This window comes from Papio anubis, chromosome 8, assembly GCF_008728515.1.
Source record: "Papio anubis isolate 15944 chromosome 8, Panubis1.0, whole genome shotgun sequence".
In the NCBI taxonomy this organism is placed as follows: Eukaryota; Metazoa; Chordata; class Mammalia; order Primates; family Cercopithecidae; genus Papio; species Papio anubis.
The window spans coordinates 87,415,164-87,440,979 of NC_044983.1; the positions used below are offsets into that span (position 1 = coordinate 87,415,164).

Sequence of the window (25,816 nt, forward strand, 5' to 3'; positions counted from 1 at the left end):
AGTTGAAGACTTTTTAAGTTCTTACTATAACATCCTTTCTTTTTAGGTTTGGTGATCTTTATGTGTAAATTCTCCTTTCACTCATACTGACTAGCAATTACTATTTCCAATTTTTTTCCCAATACCTATACCATAATTGTCAGACACACAGATATATCTGAGCAGAAACTTCTTCCTTTTGGATACTAAAAGGAATCACAAAGAAACTACCAGAACCATATCTATATTGGATTCAAATAAATATAGTAAGAGTAGATAAAGGATTCTATTCCCTGCTCCTTCAGACTAGACAGGGTGAGGCAAGTCCTTTAACCTCTCTATGCCTTTAGTTCTTTCACTGCAGCTATTCAGTGAACCTTACAACCAAATGCTAGGACTGTGTTGAAACAACCCCCTTTACCTCAGCTCCCTGGAGGACAGGATCCTTGGTTTGTTTTTTCTCCCTGTATCTGAAGCACCCAGAATGGTGCCTGATAGATAGTAAGTGTTCAATAAGTATTTGTGAAATGAATGAATTCGACTATGCCTCATTTGGCTTTCAGAAATGAGAAATGCTAAAACTAGCCAAATAACAATTCTATTTGCACACAGTTCTTTACAGCCAATGGAGCTGCTCTCCTGCTCTTTTGTGCCTCAACAACTCTTGGAAGTCAGAAAAGCAGAGGGAACTGGGGCTCATCTGGGAGTGATGAGAACAAAACTCAAACCCTAGCAAGTTCGCTGCCAGTTGTGGGCAGTGTTTTGCAAGACATGAGAAAAGTGGGAATGAGGCTGCCAACAGGATTTAAACTTTAAGATAAATGCATCAGGAATTAGAGCACAAACACACCAGAGACAGAAGAGCACCTTTTGGGGATAGGTCCTAGGCAGGCAAGGAGGAATGAGGAGGAAACTAACTTTCAGGGGTCCTCCTATGAGTGTGGTGGGGAGGAAGACCTCAGAAAGATGACTTTAAATGTTTAAATGTTCCTAGTTTCTTTGGCAAGACAAACCCCATTATGCAAAGCTATAGTAAGTGATCTTAGCTTTATGCCCTTCAACTTTTTATTCTTTATCTTCATTGGTTTTGATTATGTCCTTGAAAAACAAACTTCTGACTACAATCTGGTAACCCCAAACAGCTGATGCTGTATGCTTATATGATAAGAAAGATTTTTAAAGCCTTGACATAAGTAGATATTCACAGGTTTCCCTACTGTGTTCTCTACATTTGCTTTGCTTCTAGCATGCTGGTTGTGTGGCTTAAGGCAAGCTCATGAGCTGCTGACAATACTATACTCCTAGGAAATGTCAGCCCATCACCCTGTGTATGGCTTTACCACTGTGCAAAATGTGCAAGGGAATTTTTAGCAGCCATCCTAACATCGTTAACAAATCAACGGGCTCCCAGAGCCTTTCATGTGCTGAAAACCTTCAAACTCAAGAACTCCAATATAAAACTTTTAGAAAGAACCCAGCGCCATGTTCTTATTTCTTTTTTTTTTTTTTTTTTTTTTGAGACGGAGTCTCGCTGTGTCACCCAGGCTGGAGTGCAGTGGCTGGATCTCAGCTCACTGCAAGCTCCGCCTCCCAAGTTTACGCCATTCTCCTGCCTCAGCCTCCCGAGTAGCTGGGACTACAGGCGCCCGCCACCTCGCCCGGCTAGTTTTTTTGTGTTTTTTAGTAGAGACGGGGTTTCACCGTGTTAGCCGGGATGGTCTCGATCTCCTGACCTCGTGATCCGCCCGTCTTGGCCTCCCAAAGTGCTGGGATTACTATGTTGAGCAGAAAATCTCAAACAAAAAAACAGAAATAAAAAAGAAAAGAAATTACAATCCAACAAGGAAAAACAAAACAAAAACTTAAAATCTCAAACTTTGGCCAATGATAGGTGTTTTAAGTGAACATTGCTGAGGAAATCTAGAAACTTGGTTGATATGTCAAAAAATGTTGTAAATTAAAATAAAATTTAAGTGAATAGTCAGTAGTAGAAGAAAATAATTTTTTCCTACTTCAATTAAGAAACTATCTCAAAAGATGAGAAGCTCTGATCAGAAGTTTCATTACCATAACTAGAAGTCTTTCTCTCTCAAAATTAATTCAACTGCATTGCATGCATGTACAATGGTTCCACAAAGATGTGAGCAAATGTGGGCCTGGCCCACCCTTCAAAGCCGCGAGGTATAATACTCAGTGCTCAGAGTGAAGTTAACTTCCTTGAGGTTTAGGCTTTAGAATAATGCCAGCTGGATCCTGGAACAAGCTCAGCAAATAAGCGATATTCCTAAATTACATCAGAATATTCCAATTAGAGAACAGAGACTCACATCCAAAACAATATTTTAAGGAAATTAAACATCTAATCTGAGTCAAGTGGCTTCTTTAGGAAATACCCTGGTGTGAGTCCTATCCGTTTTTTGGCAGAGGCCCGTTTTGGCAGACACAGGGTGGTAACTGTCCAATACTCAATGGCTCCTTCAGATTGAAATCAGATGTCTGCAACATTCTCAATTTAAACTGATTAAACACACAGACTAAACCAGGTAATTACAGATGCATGTGCTGGGAAGTGGAAAGGGAGACAGAATGGGGGCTTCTTTATTTTTTAAAGTGTTTTCAAAGATGGGAACAATTTTACAAATAAAAAAGTGGAATTGTGCCAAATACAGAAACAGATGTTTTGGATCATGAATCTGCTGGGAATTGAGCCTTCTTGCCTAGTATTGTCTGGTTCTGATCCAGGAGTTAAGGGGTCTGGCTAGTTTTACCTCTAGTTTCATTCTGAAGTTGTTTGATACTATTCATTTACCACCCACCACTGGGACAAAAAAAAAAAAAAAAAAAAAAAAAAACAACCTTCAGTTGTAGGAAGTTACAAAAAGAGCAATTTTAATGATCTGGTTAAAAAAAATCTGCAAATTTTTATTTCTCTTGACACTGCATTGCCGTGAATGTACAGGGGACTTTAGTGAGTGTTCAACTAACAAACGCTCCAATGTGCATATTCATTCTTAAAAGCTCATTAGAAAACTGAAAGAGCAATTTCTATTAATATATTTCTCTTGGATGCTCTAGAATTTCCTGTTGGCTAATCCATACCTGCGAGACTGATGCCTGATCAGTGGTACTCAGCCCCTGAACAGTCACAATTCTGGAAACAGCGGAAGGTACAGAATCTTGTGAGTACTCCAATTTGGATCATTCTAAGCTTTCTACTGTTCACAAAGGTGGACATTGCAAATTGTGTCTAACAGCCACACGTCTATCCACAAGGGCTGGGATAAAGGCAGTTAATGGCTTAATCTAATTTTACATTTTTCAATTTGTGCATTTTATATTCAAGATAGTATTTCCTGATAATTGTTTTATTTATTTATTTTATTTTTAAATGACTGAGCTTCCCTTTCAGGCCTCTAAGGAGTGATGTGACTGAAATTACCACAATACTGTAGAAAGCTCACAGATACTCATTTCATAGCAAATTTCATTCCCAAAGCTCATGGCACTTTATAGTCTTCCCTTATTTGTGATAATGCTATTCCCTTTGTGGCATAAAAGTATCTTCCTCCCTATCTGAAAAATAAGAATAAGTCAATTGACCAAAGTTAGGTTGTGACTCAGATGAAGAATTTGTGGCTGAACATGAACACCCTTTGCTAAATATATTAAATACAAGGCTAGATACAGAACCAATGGATTGAAGCTTTTGAATGCCAACACTGCATATTGAAGGTGTCTGACACTTTGTTTCAAACCAGCATTTCTCTTTGTCCTTAAGAAAAATATTTAGAGAATGATCTTTTTCTTGTATAAGCATATATCCCTTCTGGTTCTTACTGCAGAAAAATCTTTCTCTGAAGGACAAAATATCTTTTATTTTGTCTCTGAACTGCTTTAAGTCTCTCCAGATCTTACATATCTATAATTCTCCAGAAAAACTTGCACAGAATTGATGTGTAATAAATTTAAATATAATAGAATCATGGTAACTGAAATTCCTCAAATGTTAAGAATCCTACAGAAGGCAACACATTGACTTAAATTCACATTAAGATCACATCATCATCTACTTGCATTGCACTTGACAATTTAAAATCATTTTCACATGATTGCAGTTTCAGAAATTGGGGCCCTCAAAATAAATAATTTTCACAGTAAAAGGCTTGCCCCAAGTCACCAAAATATAAAATTACATAGCCAAAGTTTGATTCACCCAGATGTTTGGATTACAAATTAAAAATACTCTTTCCAAAATGCCACACTTTGTCAATTTCAGATCTTTTATTAGCTCTCATTGTGGCAGGAACAGGTTAGCAGGCACTTAACTCCCAAAAATGGACAGAAATTGAACCATAAAGTTAAGAGGCAGCAAAGACGAGGTGTCAGAGTGTGTAATGAAAATGGCACAGGCTTCAAAAGCCAGGCCAACTTCATTTCCAACTTCATCACTTCGTGGCTTTGGAACCAGAAGCCAGTTACTTAACCTCTTGGAGCAACAGAACATGTAAAGCAGGAATAATAACCTCAGGATTATTCAGGATTATGTCAGTGCTAAGCACAGTGCATGATGTTCAGTAGGTCCTGAATAAATGGCAGGTACTAACACCACTCCCTCCTTTTGGTACTGACTGGAAGAAAGAGAGAGTAGATACAATCCTTGCTCCAGATCCAGTACCTTACAACTTTTAGAATTAGAAAGCTCAAAGTCCCATTCAAATTAAGTGCTATCACCCACAGGCACTGATAGCTACAGGGGAAGAACATTAACTTACTTCCCCTCTTACTTCATTAGTGACTAACAATTTCTTCTCCATCTTCATTTGCTGTCCTCAAAATTTCTGAAGATTTACCACTGCTGACTACTTCCCCGTTCTTCCTTATTAAATGCCTCTTGTTGAAATTTCCCCTAATTTTGGTTTCCTAGATACTACTAAAATTTTCTTTCTTATACAATAACTTCTTTTACTGTTTGTTCTTTTCCCTGTAAACAGTTGATAGTGAGGGAGGGAGGGATGCTGGCATAAAGAAAAGGAATATCCTTTCCTTCTCATGCTGCCGCTTGTGAGATCTTGCGGTTTCAACAATCAGCTGTAAGCAAATTACTCTCAAACCTGCTTCTCCTTGTTGTCTTCCTCCTGAGTTTTTGCTCCCACTTTCAACTGCCTAATCTGAGGATGCTCCTCTAAGTCAGTATTCCCTAAACCCAACTCTGGTGGGTCCGTTTCAGTCTTTGGCAACACTCATGCCTAAGACTTTGTCACTTTATTGCAAACCCCTCTTTCTTTAGCCCCTGGAACCATTCGGTGCCAAACCGCACAGACTTTACTTCTGTGGTCTCTCTCCTTTCCTTTCCAATTGCATAGTCACTACTCTAATTCCCTCGCCACCCTTCCTGTTAGGATCATTTCTTAACTGGTTTTCTTCTCCGTTTTCCTCTTTCTTTCTTATATATACACACTGCTCATTTGTAAGGTGACTTTTCTTTTAATAAAACACTTCTCATCTCGTTTGCACCTCTCAACCACCTTGCAAATCAGGTAGATCATGGAAACGTTATCCCAAATTTTGCAGATGAGAAAACCAAAGCTTCAAGAGGTGAGCAACCAAAGGTCAATCCTAGCCCAGTGCCCTGTCTACTATATCATGAACATCTACGGAATCAAATGGCTGACCTCTTAATTTAAAAAAAAATTATATATATATAATTGTACATATTGTATATTGTATAACTACATATATATATATACACACACACATATATGTACATATATATATATATAAATTGTAACATAGTATCATAGCTCATGTTCTGAGAGCTCCAGATTTTTCTGGGAATCAACTAGTCTGATGAGATTGTGAAGGCTCTGATAGGACCCATGCTGTGAGGCCCCTATGTTTTATTCAGAGTCTACACAGGTGGCATTTCCAGTTTGGGCCAAACTTCACAGATCCCACTGAGGTTGGTATAACTGTGCAGTTCTGCACCTATATAAGAATGATAAATAAAGGCTGTTTTAATCTGGAGGGAAAACATCACTTTGGTAGTTTAAAACTCTAAACAATTAGAACAGTAAAAGTATTTATCTGTTTCTGTGCTCACTTGCAGTTTCTTGCTTCAATCACCCAAGCTAGTATAGGTATGGATCTCACAGAAAGCTGTAGAAGTTTCCTTGGAAATAGCTGCAATCTGAGAGCATTCACTGGAAAAAGCTTTATCTGTACACAAATAGGAAATGAAAAATGGAAATAAATATGGAAAAAATAAGAGAGTTTAAGATGATCAGATTCAGTGAATTTCTGATTTATGCTAATGCTGGCATTCTATTCCGGGTTAAATATATAATTCACTGGGAAAAGAGAAAGTACAGTAAGCATCACATAGCTTAGATATCTGCCGCAAGTCCAGTGTCATTCTAACTGATAGTAATAACAATTATCAGCCTATAAATCCAAGTAAAGTTTGAGAACTAGGTAGAAATAATCATGACGTCCAATGAAGAACAGATACAGTAGTACACAATCAGGAAACAAACAAACAAACAAAAACCTCCCACTCCCGCCATATAGCTACTAAGAAGGTGGCCTGAAAGCCGCGCTGCCTGAGCTAAGGACCAACTCACACTTACTGACCACGAGACACTCAGTAAGTGGCCTAATCCCTTCAAGACACAGCTTTTTTATCTGTAAAACGAGAAAAGCCGCACTATCTACTTTGTCAGAGTCGATGTGAGAAGTAAACGAGCTAAAGTGTAGAAAGCACTTTATACCATGCCTGGTGTAGAGTTAAACACACATTGTAGGTCGTCTTATTTCATCTCAGGCAAAACAAACTTCATGCAACCTCCAATAACTCTGCTGACTGTGGGTTCCCATGAGCCTGGGACAGCCTGGTTTACTGGACTGCTCTGTCTTAGCAAGAGCACCCTTTCTTACTCCAAAAAGCATCCCCGTTTGGATGCTAAATTTTACACGCCCCCGCCCCCCTACAAATAATAACCATGAGTTATTCATTCCTGCCTCCAAGCCTTCTTTCTGCTGGTCTCCCCAATTAAATGATCTCAACTCCTCTCCTCCTTCTGAAACATTTCCACTGCCAGTCTTTCAGAACTGCTGTTTTTCCTAAGCAGAATGAGCATCATTAGCTCCATTTTATACATGTGAAAACTGAGGTAGGAAGAGAAAGGGTAAATTCAGAAATTACAGACAGAAGAATTCAGAGCTATCTAGAGTTAACACAAATAGCCCAGAAGAAACATAAATGGCCAAGCTAGGCCTAGAACTCTGGTCTTCTGACTGCGAAGCTTAGATTCCTTCTTAAAGTCACTATGAAGGAGACAGAGAATAATAATGTGTGTATCTAACCACATATACATTGTTATAGATTTGGACTATACAGTTTATACCTGACCTAGGTAAGAGATGGGCAGATGTTTGCAATAGGTGGTGGCGTCAAATAAAGAAAGGGAAAGGGAGAAAAGAATATTGTTCAGTAGGAATACTTTAGTATATATTGTGATTTTTTAAAAACTGTGGGAAATATGAGCAGATAATAATATATTGTGTTACAGCTTTCAAAAACACTATTTTAAAAATCTTTTAAACAACCTTGCAAGGTAAGTGAGTATCGTCCCATTCCTTAAGAAGAAATGGAGGCTGACAGGAATGAAATGAATTGCCCAAGGACCTCTGAGACAGTAACTGAGCTGGGGCCATAATTCAGGACTTCTGGGTCCTCCTCTCGGATACTTTCTGCCACACCTATCTGCCTCTGAGCTGTGCTAGCAAAAGATGATCATCTGATCAGATGAACATGGCCTTTAACAGGTGGGACCATTCAACTTATCATTGAAGACAGGACACTTGACAGTGTAAGGGGGCGCTCGTAATAATTATACGGCGACATTAGGTGTCAATGGACAGTTCCACCCAAAGTGGGAGGTGTGGTTGCCCTGCACCCTAGGTTACAGTGCACTCTCTGGTAAGTTTTGCACATTAAACTTCTAAGAAATGAGAACTTTTGTTTTTCTTAGAAAACAGAATAATTCATAAAATACTTAAAGCACAAGGCAGGCCGGGCGTGGTGGCTCACGCCTGTAATCCCAGCGCTTTGGGAGGCTGAGGCGGGCAGGTCACAAGGTCAGGAGATCGAGACCACGGTGAAACCCTGTCTCTACTAAAAATACAAAAAAAATTAGTGGGCGAGCCGCGGCTAAAGGTGCAGACATGGCCAAGTCCAAGAACCACACCACACACAACCAGTCCCGAAAATGGCACAGAAATGGTATCAAGAAACCCCGATCACAAAGATACGAATCTCTTAAGGGGGTGGACCCCAAGTTCCTGAGGAACATGCGCTTTGCCAAGAAGCACAACAAGAAGGGCCTAAAGAAGATGCAGGCCAACAATGCCAAGGCCATGAGTGCACGTGCCGAGGCTGTCAAGGCCCTCGTAAAGCCCAAGGAGGTTAAGCCCAAGATCCCAAAGGGTGTCAGCCGCAGGCTTGATCGACTTGCCTACATTGCCCACCCCAAGCTTGGGAAGCGTGCTCGTGCTCGCATTGCCAAGGGGCTCCGGCTGTGCCGGCCAAAGGCCAAGGATCAAACCAAGGCCCAGGCTGCAGCTCCAGCTTCAATTCCAGCTCAGGTTCCCAAAGGTGCCCAGGCCACTACAAAGGCTACAGAGTAGGTATCTCTGTCTGCCAACGTGAGGACAGAAGGACTGGTGCGACCCCCCACCCCCACCTCTGGGCTGCCATCTGCATGGGGCTGGGGTCCTCCTGTGCTTTTTGTACAAATAAACCTGAGGCAGGAAAAAAAAAAAAAAAAAAAAAAAAAATTAGTGGGGCATGGTGGCGGGCGCCTGTAGTCCCAGCTACTCGGGAGGCTGAGGCAGGAGAATGGCGTGAACCCGGGAGGCAGAGCTTGCAGTGAGCCAAGATTGCACCACTGCACTCCAGTCTGGGTGACAGACCGAGACTCCGTTTCTAAATAAATAAATAAATAAATAACTAAATAAATAAATAAGCACATGGCAATATGGACCTTATTGGGTGTAAAGAAGTCTTTTTTCCATCTTTCTTTCTTCTATTCTTGGGAAATTATTTACATTATTTTTGGAGAAAAGAGGCTTAATCCTTCTAGAGATGATTCCTCCCCAAGTCTTAAAAGTGGTCTTGCAATTTAAACTATAAGAAAACAGACCTAAGTTGCCGTCTTTATCTGCATCCAAAAATTATCTTAATGATCCTTATGAAAAGCTCCTTACTTCACTATTACAAAACAACAGGGACTGAAAGCATGCTGTGAGATCCTGCTGGGGCTCTGCCATTTCCTAGCTGTGTAATTTTAGCCAGGTGAGTTTCCTCATCCATAGCACGACTCAAGGTTCAAGCCATACACTAGACACTTCCACTCTTCTTCAGATTATGATAAAATCAAAGCTTTTACAGGTTCAGTGCCTTTCTCAAAAATCACAGAATTGTAAGAACTGTACCCAGGAATGAAATTTGACCCTCTGAATTCCAAACCCTTTCCTCTATGATGCTCTGCTTTAAAATTATTGGGAAAGTGTCATTGAAGACACTGGTAATGTTATATTAAAGATCAGTTCACCCAAGAGGTCAAAAAAAAAAAAAAAGAAAAGAAAAACAAGAAATTACAGAAGACCATTCTTACATAAGTGGTAGATATGACTGAATAACCTATCACGGATACTGTTTACTGTTTAACAGAGTATATTTATAATGCTAAATATTGGAGTCAAGATCATATATTTTCTAAATAGGTTTTAGGAACAAAGACACAAAGCTTATAAATACTGAAGGAATACAGCATATTACTGCCTGAATACAAAGACTTAATTGACAATTTCTTCCTAGACATCTGTCTTTAGAATTTGGTGACCTAAAAAGTACTCTTAACATACCTAACAGCCCTAAAATATTCATGTGAAAGTGATAGTTTTAATGATGACATCAACTGTGCCTCACGATATTGCTCATTTGAACAGAGAAGGACAAATTCTCCTCAAGAGATGCTAATAATGTTTTTAAAATAAAAACACAAAACAAAGTCCTTATATCTTAGTCACAAGATACCAATAAAACTGAATTTATGTCTAGTTTAATTGAACAATGGAAAAGTCAGCAGTTAAAGGGCAGATAAACTTCCCTTTGTCCCTCTTTTCCTGAGAAACTTTCAAATGCTGAAAATCAATTCCTTTTGTCCCCTTGTTATTCATCTGCTACACATTAAATAGAAACTCTGGGCATTGAGTGATTCCTGCAGAGTCTTTCATCTACACAAGAGCCTGGTACAAATTAAATACTTGCTCTCCCTCACAAATTATAGATATGTATTGTAGTACACCATCGATTTATCAGTCCATGCCATTGCAAGTTCAGTTTGGTGAGAGCAGCCCATTGTAGTCCTTTATCTAAAGTTACTCTGGGGTTAAGGATTGTGATGCTATGTTAATTAATGTGGAGCATTACTATTCTGCTCTGATTTTGCAGGCTATATTTTAAAAATCATTTTGTTGGATATTGTGTTTTAGTTACTTTGCAGATCTTTGAGCCATTTAGCCTAGCTCTGGGTGTGTGTGTGTGTGTGTGTGTGTGTGTGTGTGTGTGTGTGTGAGAATTATTATACTGGAACAATAATATATGTAATATTACCTCTAGCAGCAATGTTACGCTATGAAATGACCATCATATGGGTTATCACAAATAATATGGAAGTACAGACTCTCTCCAAGATCTGTTAGAAATATTCAGTTGATGCAAACATTGTTTTAGCATTGGACTTTAAGACCAATAGCTAAGGCAGTGATTTCAATCCCAAGCCTGCCAGATGTCTTTGGAGACCATGGCTTACACAGTATCTATTAAATCCCAATTAGAAAGCAAGCATACACATATGCACACGCACACATACAAAAAAAACACACACACACAGAAACACACAAAGCCAAGCTATGAGTCTCTAAATAATGCTGGGAAGTTATAAGAATTTCACTTTAATTGGTAACCTACTAAACATATTCAAAACCTTTTTTGGCAAAGATTAGGTGTTCAATAAAAAGACAAATGTCATCAGCTCTTGGCAAATTTCACGAGTACCTTGACTTTCCCCACACTGTTTTAAATTTTTTCCCAAATATTTGTCTAAAGTGATCACCTTGAATAAAAAATGAGCACTCTAATGAATGAAAACTATCTTGTTTATTTGGAGCCTCCCAAGACGCCCCACCTCGCTTGAATCCTCCTGCTGATTGATAACTGCCAGCGCATCCTCTGCTGCCTGACGCTTGGCCTCGGCAACCGTGCGCTCCATCTTGGCCCGCTCTGTCGTGATCATGTCGTGGGCTTTCCGCTCCGCCTCAGACACGGCCTTCTGCAGCTCCGTCATCGCCTGGCGCTTCACCTCGTTGACGGCCTCCTCTGTGTGCCAGTCAGGCCAAACCAGACAAGAAAACACTCTCGGTTAGCCCAAGTCATTGGATATGGATTACTTTTCTTTTAATTTTTTTTTTTTCTTTTCGAGTCAGGTCTCACTATATTGCCCAGGCTGGTCTCGAACCCCTAGGCGCAAGTGATCCTCTGCATCAATCTCCCCTAGCAGCTGGAATTAAAGGCACCTACCAGCCACCATGCCCACTACCTGATTACTTTTTTATAGAATTCTATAGAACAAGCATAACTCTCATCCAAATTATTGGGCAGTTCCAGCAGTCTAAAAACTAGCAGATCTTTTGCCATACATTTAGGAAAACAAAGAGTGAAAATGTTTCTTTAACTTGAATTTATGGAAATATTTTTTGAAATTCCTATATCATTATTATAATGTTTTCATCAAATTGATGCCTCCAGAAATGATTCTGAGACCAGATAAGAAGTTAAAGGACAAGGACATTTGCAAGAAACCTGTCTGAATAATTCAGACACATAAAGTTAGTTTTCCACAATGCTAAAAGTTAATATGAATATAGGAGGGTCCACAGCTCAAGCATTCAGAAAAAAAGAGAGGGAGAGAATGGATTTTACACATAAACAAGTAAGTGCAAACTATTAGTTGCTGGTATAATCTACAACACAATAGTGAAAAGGTAACTCAGATAGCAATTAAGTTACTATAGACCTTTTAATGGAAAATCAATGCTATAATGGATGATCCAGTTTTACTTTTGAAAAGTCATTTCCTGAGTAATATAAGTATGTGCCTTTATAGATTAAATGATAGAAGTTTTAGAAAATAATCTCATTTTTACATTTTAAGCTGCTGTCCATTTACTTTACCAAATATATACAGTGGTTTTGCATAACCAACTGTTGCACTAGACAAATATAACTGAATCATACCATGGGCCAAAACAATCAGGCCTGACTATGAGTCTGCAAGGTGTCAAATAAGCTCTTTATTTTTGGCTGAGGAAAGGGTGCAAAGATTCAACTAATGTACAACATAAGATTGACAACTAAAACAAGTAATTTCCATTTAAAAAATTAACTGTTCTAATTAACAGGGGAAAATATCCTCCCCCTGAATTAGTTTATCTAATTTTCATCTTTATTCAAAGCAAAATGACAATGATTAATTGAAAATTTAATAAGCAGTAATTATTAACTTGGCAAACCTAGTACCAATTAACACTCTATTAAAACTAATTATGACATGTTTCATTCAAGTGTTTGCACTTAATTGTTTCACCCACTTAAAAAGTACCTTAATTAAATGTTCTGTTTAATTAAAAACATAGATTCCTAATAAAAATGTTTTACTGTAGATTAAAAATGTAAGAGATGCAAGTGTTCCTATGGTTTCTTCAATTCCTCTGGTTTATTTCACACATCTATCGTCCATGACTTGAGAATCATCAGAAGCTCTCCATTACTAATTAACTGTCATGACTTTTGTAGCCTCTGTCACTTTAGCAGCATTATATCTGAAGTACATTTCTTTGCAATTACTGTCTGTTAGGTTTTATAAACTAAAATATAAGTAAAAGATCCATGCTGGAAATATTAACTAAATTGTATTAAGCCTTTGTTAGCTGCTTTAAGATATGCATTTAAAATCTGTGTAGAATCAGAGTATTGCAAACAGCTTACAGCACCTTCTTCACTAGGAGGTGAAAAGATGCCTTTATTACCCTATCATAAATGACTTGGGGCACAAGGGAAGTACTGCCCTTCTAACTATACAGCCAGGGTCTAATTTAGTTTGAATATTCAAGGTGAATTAAAATTCTATCTAAGTGGTAATACAGGACAATAATTTTTGCTTACGATCAAAGCTGTAGCTTGACTAATTGTATATGCAAATCAGGCAATTTATATTTAAATTATGCATTCCTATTCTAATCCCACAGGCATATACAGATCAGCAAAGAGAATTGGTAGGACATTTGCAAGGTGCTTGAATATTTATTACCAACTGCAAACATTCTCTGGTCGTGTAAAAATATACTGAAGAAAACATTCAGTTGCAAATTTAAAACCATCTTTATGTTAGATATTTTTTCCAGTTTCATAAAGACCCCTTGTAACTTTTGAGTGCATTTGTTACTTTTGCTTTTAAAAATACTACTTTTAGAAGAGAATATGGCCTTGAACAATTGTTTGGATTTCTAATCTTTAAAAATGTGTGTTGTTATGTTATTATACTGTATTATTCGGGGCAATGTGAAAGATTTGCATAGGGTCTGTAGATTAAATAAGTCTTGTATCAATGTGAATGTCTTGATTTTGGTAACTGTACTGAAGTTAAGTAGAATATTCTTGTTCTTGGTAAATTGACATTCAAATTATTTAAGGTAAAGAGAAATTATGTCTGCAACTTACTCTCAAAATGATTAGAAATATATATATATGTATATATATATTTAAGAGAAAGAAGAGGATGAAAGAGAGGAAAAGATAAAATACTAAAGCAAGTATGATAAGGGAAACTAGGTGAAAGTTATAGAGGAATATTTTGTACTTTTTTGTAACTTTCCTGCATGTTTGAAATCATTTCAAAATATAATGATGCAAAAAGCTATAGATGTACTTTCAAGCACAGGGTATACTTCTTGTAATTATAATTTTCTGTGAAAGTAGATGCATTTGTTATGCTACATCAAGTTTTGGGTGTTCTGCCCCTTTTGTATTTTTCAAACACTTTATTCACCTATCTTTTGCAACAAAGATAACATATAATAATTTCATTGCAAAGACACACTTTATAGGTTTTCTTCAAAAAAAATTTTTGCCCATAGCCAATTTTAGAAACCTAGGATAAAAGCTTTCAAATTGTAACAAGCTGAGTGCAGATGTCACATTCTGCCCTTGGTGTTTTCATCGTGTTGGATGCCTTGACACTGAACACTAGAAATGCCATTTAAGAAGCCTATAAAGATAAATATTATAAGTAGTTATTGGAGATTTCTAGATGAAAGTGTCATCCATACTTGGAGGATTTAATATACTCCTTAAAATTTAGCATCTATCCATAGAAAACTATTCCTAAACTGTTTTTAAGCAGCAGTTTAGGGATCCCACTGTGAGAAGAATACAAATTTAATGTCATATTTTAGATTGAAAACCTACTGTAGATGATAGGCACTGTAACAAATAATCTAAACACTTCCTAGATAAGGTTTAACCCTTCTTGGAGAGGGCAAGCACACAACAAAAACAAGGACTGCTCTTAAGTCCCCAAAACCTAAATTACATGCAGAATTAGGTTAAACCCCCCCCAAAACAGACAGTAAAGAAAAATAATAGTGGATTCAATAGATAACAATATGCCATGTAGGAAAAAATAAACAACTGACTAAGTGGAAAATACATAGTGCAGTTATGAATCTGCGTCCAATTGCTTCCCATTTATGGTAGGACTTCCTTTGTGCATAGCTATTCAAGTTGACTTTCCAACAAAGGTGCTATATTCAGAAAAATCTGTTCTCACTTAATAGCAGTCAAACAAAGACTTGAGCAGATAATAGCACATAAGGAATTTGGATTACACAAGACCTTACTGGCAATTTTTCTTTATGAACTATGAAGAATTTCACTTAAATATACTTAAAAAGGGAAGTGTGGAGAAAAGACTCACTCCTCTGAACATAAAGTCACCCTTCTTCTGTCCAAAATCACAATTATTTGTACCTCTCATTGGAATAAGTTGCACTGACAGCTTAGAAATGGAAGAGAAAATGGTCAGAAGGAAGATGTTGTCCGTCTTTTCAGGTAGGTGGTACTCGGCATATTTTTAACAGCTTGAGAGTACCACATAACTATTATTGTAAATCTGGTAAAACTACACAGTTCAGCAACATATGTATTTTAACCTTTAAGCTAAATGGACCTATCTAATTTGCATATTGGACGTGCAAGACAGCTTTCTGATTCTTAATCTGGGCTACTAAACCTACAATGCTATCAGATTTTAAAGCTCATTATCACTCTTACAAAAACAGGTATTTCTTGGAAAATGTATAAAAATACTTGGATAAGATACATGTGACTAGCTGGGAGCGGTGGCTCATGCCTGTAATCCCAGCACTTTGGGAGGTTGAGGCGGGTGGATCACAAAGTCAGGAGATCGAGACCATCCTGGCTAACATGGTGAAACCCCATCTCTACCAAAAAAAAATACAAAAAACTAGCCCGGCGTGGTGGTGGGCGCCTGTGGTCCCAGCTACTCGGGAGGCTGAGGCAGGAGAAGGGCGTGAACCCGGGAGGCGGAGCTTGCAGTGAGCCGAGATCATGCCACTGCACTCCAGCCTGGGCGACAGAGCGAGACTCCGTCTCAAAAAAAAAAAAAAAAAAAAAGATACATGTGACTAGAGAGTCAGCAAGTACACAGAACTACAAACACAGCTGAGTGAAATCCCAAAGAGAAATCTTGTGTAGAAAAGAAACAAAAAATCTGTCCCCTGACTCTTCAGTTTGTACTGTTTGTAGAAGTAGCATTTCCCAGTTTCCCAACTCAAAAAGACAAACTATTTTAAGAGTTGGAGTTACAGTAGCTGAAAGCCTTGGTATGTTTTTCATGGCCTCTTCAACTCTTGAAACAGGTTTATGTTTCATCTCCTGAGCTGGTTTTCAAAAACGTTTTTGCTTGCTAGGTGGTTCCACCAAAATTCTCACAGATCTGGACTTCTTTAAGCCCAATAACAAGTCAGTGGGTCATGAGGAGATTTAAATCTACTATTACAAAATACAGAGCAGCATCTTGTAATGGAAAGCAGACAGTGTATATGAAAAGCAAAAATAAATGTTTAGTAACTTTGTTATTTCACTTAAAAAGTAATTTAGCTCTGATTGTTGAATACTAATTAGTACAGAAGAACAATTTTAAAAGTCGATTGTAACCAAAAAATTATCTGAGTACTTTAACAAGTCAACTAGATGTGATGTGGGTGTTTTTTTTTTCTTTTTTTTTTTTTAAGAATGCAGGAGAAAAGGCTGAAGTATGCAATTTAATTTCTAAGACATTAGATTTTTTTCATCATAGAAAAAAAATGCATGTGAGCTAAGACCTCCTATGCCAAGTTTCAGCCTGAAATCATTATGGCCCTGAAAAAAAAAAGGAGTTTTATAATGGAAATATTGCCAGCTTCTCAATTATAGTGAAACTGGCAGATGTTACTAAAATAAAAATGATTTCATCTTGTAATCAGGCCTGGTTTAAGAATATTAATCAGGTGTTTTGTTTTGGTTTGCTTTGTGGTTTTTGTTTTGTTTTGTTTTTGCTGTTGTTGTTGTTAGCAGTAAAGTCCTTTCTTGTCATTCCTCACATCACTGCATTAACAACTGCACACAGCTGCCAGAACATGAAACTCATGTTTTTAAACAATTCTTACCAGCTTTCTTCCAGATCTCCTCTGGCACGTATCCAGACGCAGGCCTGTGAAGGAATTCCCGATGCGCGTCTATGAAAAGGATGGGAAGGGGGTGGAGAGAGGAGGAGAGTACTGTAAGCACACTTGTGTCATTGTACAGAGTGAAAGTAAGCAATGCCCATTCTCCTGGCTTCTCTACAAAAACACAATTTTAAAAGGCTAAACATTTCACTTCTTGAAAATACACAAAAATAGCAAGGCCTGTCATCAGAGCCCAAGGAAAACAGGTCATTGGTCTAAATGCCCTGCATGCTCAAAGCCAAAGCAACTTGATTTCATTATACAATATGATGTTTGGGAACACTGTTCTCACTACTTTCTGACTATGGAGACTTCTATAGATATATTTTGTTAAAGAAAATAAATTGTATTTGGTAGTTTTCCTTTCAAGAGTCAATCAAATTGGTGGTTAAAAAATCAAATGTTCAGGTAATGTAATTTCCACAGAGCTCTGATTCTGCCACCTTTCTATGAAGAGCAAGCTCCACTCTATGGCTAACCAGTTCTCACACTTAATTAATTCTTAAAAATCTCAGTGAGCATTAAAATTTTTCACACAAATTAGATCATATGGATTTGACATGAGTGGAAGCCAGAAAGACTCATTAGAATGGATTCACAGACATTCTGCTGGGCAAAGAGAATTAGCCCATGCTTTCCAGAAAAGGAAATGAAGTTCCACTTTAAATTAAATGCAGTGCTTACTATGCTTCTCAGATTTTAAAAGTTTAAGAAAACAACTAATAACAACTTTGATACAGGAATGCTAACTCCTAAAATAATATGTTCATGGAAATAACACAAAACATTTTATAGTACTTGTATACGCTCGAAAGTAAACAAAGTGCATACAGTCTTCCATAGCTAAAATATGCATTTCACGTCTTCCATATCGGATTTTCAATAAAAGCCTCCTTATATAGAAGAGTTCAGTAAGAAAAAAATCATTTTAACTTTTATAAAACACAATTATTAAACCCATGATAAATTCTGAGGAGAACTGAAAGTTTCTCTATGTGTAGAGTAAATGTTGAGTAGCATATATGTTTAAACAATACTTTATCTAATGGTTATGTTGAAGATCAAGACATTCAGTCCAGTCTCCTATATTTTATGGTGCTACACAATGTCAAAAATAAAGAGAAGCATGATCAGTTTAGCTAAGTATATGTTATTACATTTGAATGCTTTAAATACATTTGAATGCTTTGAATTCTTGCAGGGCACATAGATTATCAACTGGCAAGAACATTAGATTTTCTCAACTATTCTGAATTAGCAAAAATTTACTATAGCTTGGTAAGGAATATATGGAAACTATATCATCTTTGCAATTTTTTAATCTAAAATTATTCCAAATATTTAAAAGTTTATTTTCAAAAGCTTATACTCTGATGTCATGACTACTTAATAGGATGGACTGGAAATATCTATGCATTCTCCTGTGTGTATTCATTTCTATAAAGTAAATGACAAAAATAAAAACGCTTTTACTGAAGTAACTTTCATTCTTAAGGCGAGATAAAGCTGGTACATAAACAACCTAAAAGGAAATGTGATACAACTAATTAGATTTATCAAGATTATCTTCCTTACCACTATAACTATTTGCAGAAGAAATAAAGTGCAATCAAGTTCATATTTAGCCATGTGACACAGTACAACACAGAGATTTACTTATGACAACATTTAAAGACAACTTTTAAGGAGAAAAGACTTTAAGCATAATTTATTGGATAAGAATGAGAACAGATCTGTAAAGTCTGAGGAAAGAAAAAACATGACTCCGAAGTGGCAACTTTTTTTTCATTTATTGTGTTAAGAAGAGACCTGTAGTTTATAAAAAATTATTATTTTTTCATTATTATTATTATTATTATTTTTTGAGACAGAGTCATGCTCTGCTGCCCAGGCTGGAGTGTAGTGGCATGATCTCAGCTCACTGCAACCTCTGCCTCCCAGGTCAAGTGATTATCGTGCCTCAGCCTCCCGAGTAGCTGGGATTACAGGCACATGCCACCAAGCCCAGCTAATTTTTGTATTTTTAGTAGAGATGGGGTTTCACCGTGTTGGCCAGGCTGGTCTCAAACTTCTGACGTCAGGTCACCCAGCCTCCCAAAGTGCTGGGATTACAGGTGTGAGCCACTATGCCCAGCCTATAAACATTATTTTTTGATTAAATAGTCAAGTATTATGATAAAGAACAGGAAAGGAGATGTTTAGGTATCCAAAGTCCATGCATGAAAGATGCTAATTACCAGCTCCAGGCAACACAGGCTGAAGAAAGTTAGTTCTAGCACCCAGTGAAGCAGCTATTGACCATGGAACACTGAGTATGTTAGTTTGTCCATGTCTCAGATGCCTCATCTATAATAAAGTGAGGACAATACTACTATTATTTGAGAGCACTGCTGTGAGGATTGAAGGAAATACCTCCTATTACATACACATCCTGAACTCTCATCATCTGGTATTTGCTATTATCCTCATTATTATCATCATTATTATTACTACATGCTCTTGTAAGAATGGCTATATAATTATTTCCTTATAAATAACTAAGGTGAAGAGAATATTTTAAAGTTTATCTTTTCTCTCAATGTTAAAAATCCAAATACCACAAATTTTGAAGAGAACAAAGCCATTAAAGAAGTTTGGATTAAGCAATATACACCAAGTAATTTTTTAAACTCCCAGAATCTATGTCGCTTGGAAACAGAAAATATTTCTATAGTTCACAATTCACTGCGTTTGTCCTTGGAAGCAAAATCTTCAAATTTCTTAGATGACACTTTCAAAAATTTTACTTGAGCCTCACCCTTGAATGTTTATAACACCCAAATTGACTCAAATATTAACGTGCCAGGCTCAATTGACCTTCCACCTTCTATGGGCTGCACAGCAGGTGTCTTGAGGGTACATATACCACACTGGAAAGTTGTATAATGTTTCACCTTGGCTACACCTTCCTAAATTTCTCACTGACATATTGCCATGTCCACATACGCTCAAACTTTAACTGACTTAGAAACCCAATAGAAATGCTAAAGCCAATTATGCAAAAATTTTCTTAATGATAACCTACCTTCTAAAAGACGGTTTTTCAAAATAGCAGAATCTAAAGGGAAATAATCATATATACGTATTTTACAATATCCTCTCTAGTTCTAAGTTAGTGTACTCGATAAATGTCAGGTCTACCAACAAAAAGAACAGAGTGATTGGTAGCAGGTGTACTCCTCAGAAATCTATTTGATACCCTGATAAACGCTACTTTATAGCTTCAGAAACCAAATGACTAATACATTTAATATCTCCTCTTCTGATTAAACAGCAGCAATATCAGAATCTATATAGGGAAAACTGAGTTTGAAAAACAAAACAAGGGACAATTCTCTCCTAGGACTTTACTATTTTAGAATACTGGCTAATCTAGACACATCTACCTAAAACACCCTAAGATTCTAAGGCTTAGATTCTAAAGAAGCTAATTCTTAACCATTAACTCGTCAGCACCTATAAAATATAGATTGCTATAAAAAGGAATCATTGTTCTAAAATGTAGTGGTAAAAGCAAAGACAGAAGAATCTATACAAGATGGTTTAAAATGTGAAATATGTGTGTGTGTGTATATATATATATATATATGCAACTACTGAAAGATGAAAACATTATAGAAAAGTCCTTCTAAGTTAAGTCTAGCTTGCTTTGGGTTGCAAATTGCTTGGGGGGGATGAGAGGGGATGAGGATGAAGAGAGCCTCTTGAAAATAATTCATGTCCATGAAGAGAGGAGACCAGGTCATAGTGACAGAAAATGGTGTAAGAAATGTGAAAGAACAGAAAGAGCAATCTATGATGTATGAAAGAGATGGAAGATGCACTACACTTACGACAGGATGGAGACCATTGGATACTAGATACTGCAAGGGCCGCCATCAATATACATGAAGGGATGAGCTGATAGCCTTTGGAGAAGCAATGTGACCTCATATGACCCAGGACAGCAATGCTCAAAGCTTGGCAGCACCTAGGTATGGCCTTCATCCTGTATTGGGCAGAGTGAGGCTGTGATCATGATAATATCTATTACAAAAACCATCAAAAGAAAGAAAGAGTTAAGTAATTTTATCTTTACAAATGCCACTTGCTTTTAAGGATAATGCATTCAGAAATCTTCACCCTAGGTTTCAGAAGCCTAAATCCAACCTAGAAGCTAGCAACTGCTTTAGGATTTCCATTTTTTACAACAAACATACTTAATGCTCCAGGAAGTAACCATCTCCTCTTAATTTTAAAAGATGGACATATTTAACTAATAGTCCCTTATTTTTAAACCCAATATAGTTAAGTACAGTAGGCATTTGCATTATGAAGTCAGCTGAATGACTGAGAGATTAATTTCATGATGTGATTTAAAGAAATCAATACAAGGGTACAGAACTCCAAACATTTACATGGAAATATACACAGAATAACTTGTTTGTGTTTTTCATATTCTGAGAGTATAGAAGTTGAAATATTTCATTGGCTGGGAGAAATCTATTTTTCTATAGACTTGTATTATGAATTAGGGTCCCAAAGGTACAACAGATTTACTATATTTAAGACAGGAGTATTTTCTAATCCTGTGCCTATTAAAGTAGCCAACTGCTTAGAAGTACTTTGTAGATGAAAAAATACTCAATACACAATCTTGAATGCCAAGGAAAAACTTTACTAGTTTCATTTACCACTATTTTTTAAAGTTCATTTTATTTTATTTTTAAAATTTTTTAATTTTACTTTTTGACACAAGGTCTTGCTCTGTTGCCCAGGCTACAGGGCAGTGGCACAAACATGGCTTACTGTCACCTTGACCTCCTGGGCTCAAGGAAACCTCCCATCTTAGCCTCCTGAGCAATTGGGACCACAGGCATGCACCATCATGTCCAGCTAATTTTTCGATTTTTGGTAGAGATGGGGTCTCACTGTGTTTTCCAGGCTGGACTCAAACTCCTGGACTCAAGGGATCCTCTCACCTCAGCCTCCCAAAGTGCTGGGATTACAGGCATGAGCCACTACTCCCAGCAAAAAGTTATTTTTGAGAATGCGCATCTAAATAATAGTAACAGCTAAGCTATAACACATCTACTATGTGTCAGGCACTGTCTCATAAGTTTTTTACCTATTAACTCATTATACAGAAATGCTTATGAAATATGTATTACCATCCCCATTTTACACGAGGAAACTGAAGCACAAAGAGATTATGACCTGCCAAAGGCTGCAAAACTAATATGGAGAGGAATGAGTAATTTGAATCTAGAAATTCTACTGAGTTTGTGCTTTCAACCTTCATGCTAGATTTCCTGAGGATTTACAGAGCAATGAGAAATTCCATAATTCAATCATATGACAATCATAAAACTTGCCAGCTAGCAGTATTTTAAAATACTAATTCCTCTACCAACCCACTTGGGACAGGGGAGCTATCAAGCTTTTTTTTTTTTTTTTTTTTTTTGAGACAGAGTCTCATTCTGTCCTCCAGGCTGGAATACAGTGGTACGATCTTGGTTCACTGCAACCTCCTCCTCCAGGGTTCAAGCAATTCTCCTGCATCAGCCTCCCGAGTAGCTGGGACTACAGGGGTGCACCACCATATCTGGCTAATTTTTTGTATTTTTAGTGGAGATGGGGTTTCACCCTGTTAGCCAGGATGATCTCAATATCCTGACCTAGTGATCTGCCCGCCTCGGCCTCCCCAAGTGTTGGGATTACAGGCGTCAGCCACCACTCCCGGCTCTAAGTTTTTTATGAATGCTAAGTTTGATTTTTCATTACACTTAAACAAAACTTTTTGATATTTCTATCTCTGGCAAGTACTAAACTCTTAACAAAACAGAGTGAAGGTATTTTCTAAATTTACTACGACATCATCACAATGTTCATACATTTTTTAAAAGCACAGGGAAAGTGTATTTATATTTGAGAATTTATGTCCAGTCCCTGACAATAACCTTAAACCTATCATTAGAAAAAAATTTTGGCCAGGTACAGTGGCTCACGCCTGTAATACTAGCACTTTGGGAGGCCAAGGTGGGCAGATCCGTTGAGCTCAGGAGTTCAAAACCACCCTGGGCGATAAGGCAAAACCCCACCCCTACAAAAAATACAAAAAAATTACCTGGGTGTGGTGGCAGTCACCTGTAGTCCCAGCTACTTCGGGGGCTGAGGTGGGAGCCCAGGAGGTCAAGGCTGCAGTGAGCCAAGATTATGCCACCACACTTCACCTTGAGTGACAAAGTGAGACCCCGTCTCAAAAAAAAAAAAAAAAAAAAGATGTGGAAGACTTCTAGAAAACAAAGAGAGAACACACAGATACAAGACAAACTACAGAAAGATTCTAGAATAGTCAAAAGCTAGTAAAAAGGAAAGTAATTTAAAAGAAAAATGTCAGGAGCCAAGAGAGTGACGTGACAACATTCTGAGAGAAAAAGGAACCAAAGACAAAGAAAGGAAAAAGATCTACTACGGAGATTCTGACAAGCACTTCAGAAAACATACAAAGTGCTAACCAGCAACTGCCTCTCTATACATATAAAAGTAATTCTACTTCATGGTCAAATCTGTCAGTTCTGATCACATTATCTTGCTCTTCTTCTGTGAAGTATACCATGTAATAAAACTTAAATGTAAAGTAAGTCATACTTTGAAAATAGAGACAGCTGTGTTAAAATTTGCTTTCTAATTTTGTTAAGAGTTGGATATTTGGAGTTCTCCCTGGAAAGTAAATGAGTAAAAACAGTAAATATAATAAATATCTATTATTTCAAGAAAACCTACTTTATGAAAAGTCCTTCAAGATGTCAACTTGCATTTTATTTAAAGAACAGAAATACCATTATGAATTCAGTGTATACTCAGTTACTCAGTGTTAAAAACTGTTTCAGAAGTTATTCAAAAAAGAGATTTTAGTATCTTGGGAAAACTTTTTTTTTTTTTTTTTTTTGAGACACAGTCTTGCCCTGTCATCCAGGCTGGAGTACAATGGCGTGATCTCGGCTCACTGCCACCTCCGCCTCCCAGGTTCAAGTGACTCTCCTGCCTTAGCCTTCCAAGTAGCTGGGATTACAGGCATGTGCCAGTATGCCTGATTAATTTTTTTTTTTTTTTTTTTAATCTTTAGTAGAGAAGGGGTTTCACCATGTTGGCCAGGCTGGTCTCGAACCCCCGACCTTGTGATCCGCCTGCCTCAGCCTTCCAAAGTGCTCGGATTACAGGTGTGAGCCACTGCGTCTGGCCAGGAAAACTCTTAAAATTCAATTAGTAATAGATTAATTGAGTTATTTTACTAAACCCCTATACTCACTTAATACTACGGATATATTTCAAAAGTGAGAATGGGATTGAGTTTAACAAGCACAACACATCAGTCATGAAAGTTACATTCTTCTCTGTGAAGTCCCCAAATATAATTTTAAAATGCTAAGAATGTGTGTATGACTAAACATTCCCAGTGTTTCCAAGTTAGGGATATAAGTAGGGCAATATTTTGAACCAAAGATATCTTCTATAATATATTCCAAAGGTCTCATTTGAGACCAGACAGTAGTTTAAGAAGCAAAAGAATTAGGCTAAAAGAAATACATACCACTGGGGATATGGAGATCTAAATGTATATAAAGATATAGACATATCCATAGATTTATCTGCACACGTGCACTCCATTAAACACTTTCCAGCCACAGAAAATAGATTTATCAGCCAATAATCTCCAATCCTTTCACTACACACATCAATTCATTCAACTTCAAAGCCTGGAAGAGGGACTTAGAAAGCACTTAATGTAAATGATTGTGGCCCATAATTACAAACCACCTGTCCTCTTATTTACAGCCATAGCTCTGTCTCAGAAAATAGTACACAAGGCTGAAAGAATCAGCTAGTAAGGATGTACAGTGAAAAAAACTGTCAAAACACTATTGGATGCTAAAATTTGCACACTGCAGAGTTCTACACAGATTTTCTCTAAAGTTATAATAGTGTCTTAATGGCAACTTAGGATTCTGTGTCCATAAAGAACATAATGTCTTAATGTTGTCTATAAACAAAGAAATTAAATGCTGTACCCTTTGACTAATATAACTTACAAAAGCTTAAAGCCAAACAAACATCTCAGGTTTAACAAAAATATAAATCCACTGAACATCACTAAAAATAGTACAGTTTGCGTACTTTTAAAAAGGAGTTTTTTAAAACCAAGTGTATTTTGGTTATGTAACAGGGACAATGAACCTCTCTTCCTGGAAAACATGATATACACCTGTATCACCAGAATCTGACTGTAGCATTAGTGACTATACACAAAATGGCCCTTGTTCTATGTGCTGATAACTCACTTAGGTATGAAGTCTGATCAATTTTGGAGATGTTTCTTTTACAGTGGATGGCAGATGATAGCAATCTGGTCAGTTTGGTCAACTGAATTGAGGTAACTATCCTATGGCCTTAACACTAGCTATTCCCTTGCCTTCTTCCACTAGACCCAAAGGCCCTCAAAGAAAGAAATGAAGACTCTTTTTCCTTCATTAGAATGCCTAGCACAATGCCTGGCATATAGTAAGCACTCAGTAAATAAATACTGACTCAATGAATCTGTTCAATAGAATAAGCCAAACTAAATGTTTTAACTCCCTAAGTTTTATTTACTTCAAGGCTCTCGATTTTTGCCTAGACTGGATAGTTATAAATGTCTCCTCTGTCCTAAGCAAATCTCTCATGATTAATCAATTTTTGTTCATAATAAGGAAATAAACACAAGACTTTTTTTCCACTCTGCTCTAAATAGTTTGGTTTCGACCAATACAAGCTCAAACCAAATGTAATTCTGTTTTCGCTGCTTGCCTTACTCTGACCTGACAAATACAGTTTTGCCTTTAAAATATGCTTTAGAATAATATTTGTTAGG

The 25,816-nt window shown here is 37.2% G+C and overlaps 2 protein-coding genes across 13 annotated transcripts in view; one reads left to right on the forward strand and one right to left on the reverse strand.

Annotated features, from left to right (window-relative positions):
- Positions 1-25,816, reverse strand: part of RUNX1T1 (RUNX1 partner transcriptional co-repressor 1) — a 148,674-nt gene that overhangs the window by 4,241 nt on the left and 118,617 nt on the right. For 9 of the 12 annotated variants that reach the window (XM_009213312.3, XM_009213307.3, XM_009213315.3 and 6 more), the window contains 3 exons: positions 16,828-16,896; positions 11,229-11,419; positions 6,080-6,195 (listed from right to left, as the gene is read on the reverse strand). In XM_009213312.3, the coding sequence (XP_009211576.1) occupies positions 6,080-6,195; positions 11,229-11,419; positions 16,828-16,896 (376 nt within the window). The remainder of the gene's footprint in view (positions 1-6,079; positions 6,196-11,228; positions 11,420-16,827; positions 16,897-25,816) is intronic. The other 3 variants (XM_009213319.3, XM_017962165.3, XM_003902959.5) reach the window with 1 other exon arrangement.
- On the forward strand, positions 8,180-8,814 carry LOC116276383 (60S ribosomal protein L29-like). The gene has a single exon (XM_031669671.1). It carries the CDS (start codon positions 8,203-8,205, stop codon positions 8,662-8,664), a length of 462 nt encoding a protein of 153 aa, XP_031525531.1. The 5' UTR covers positions 8,180-8,202; the 3' UTR covers positions 8,665-8,814.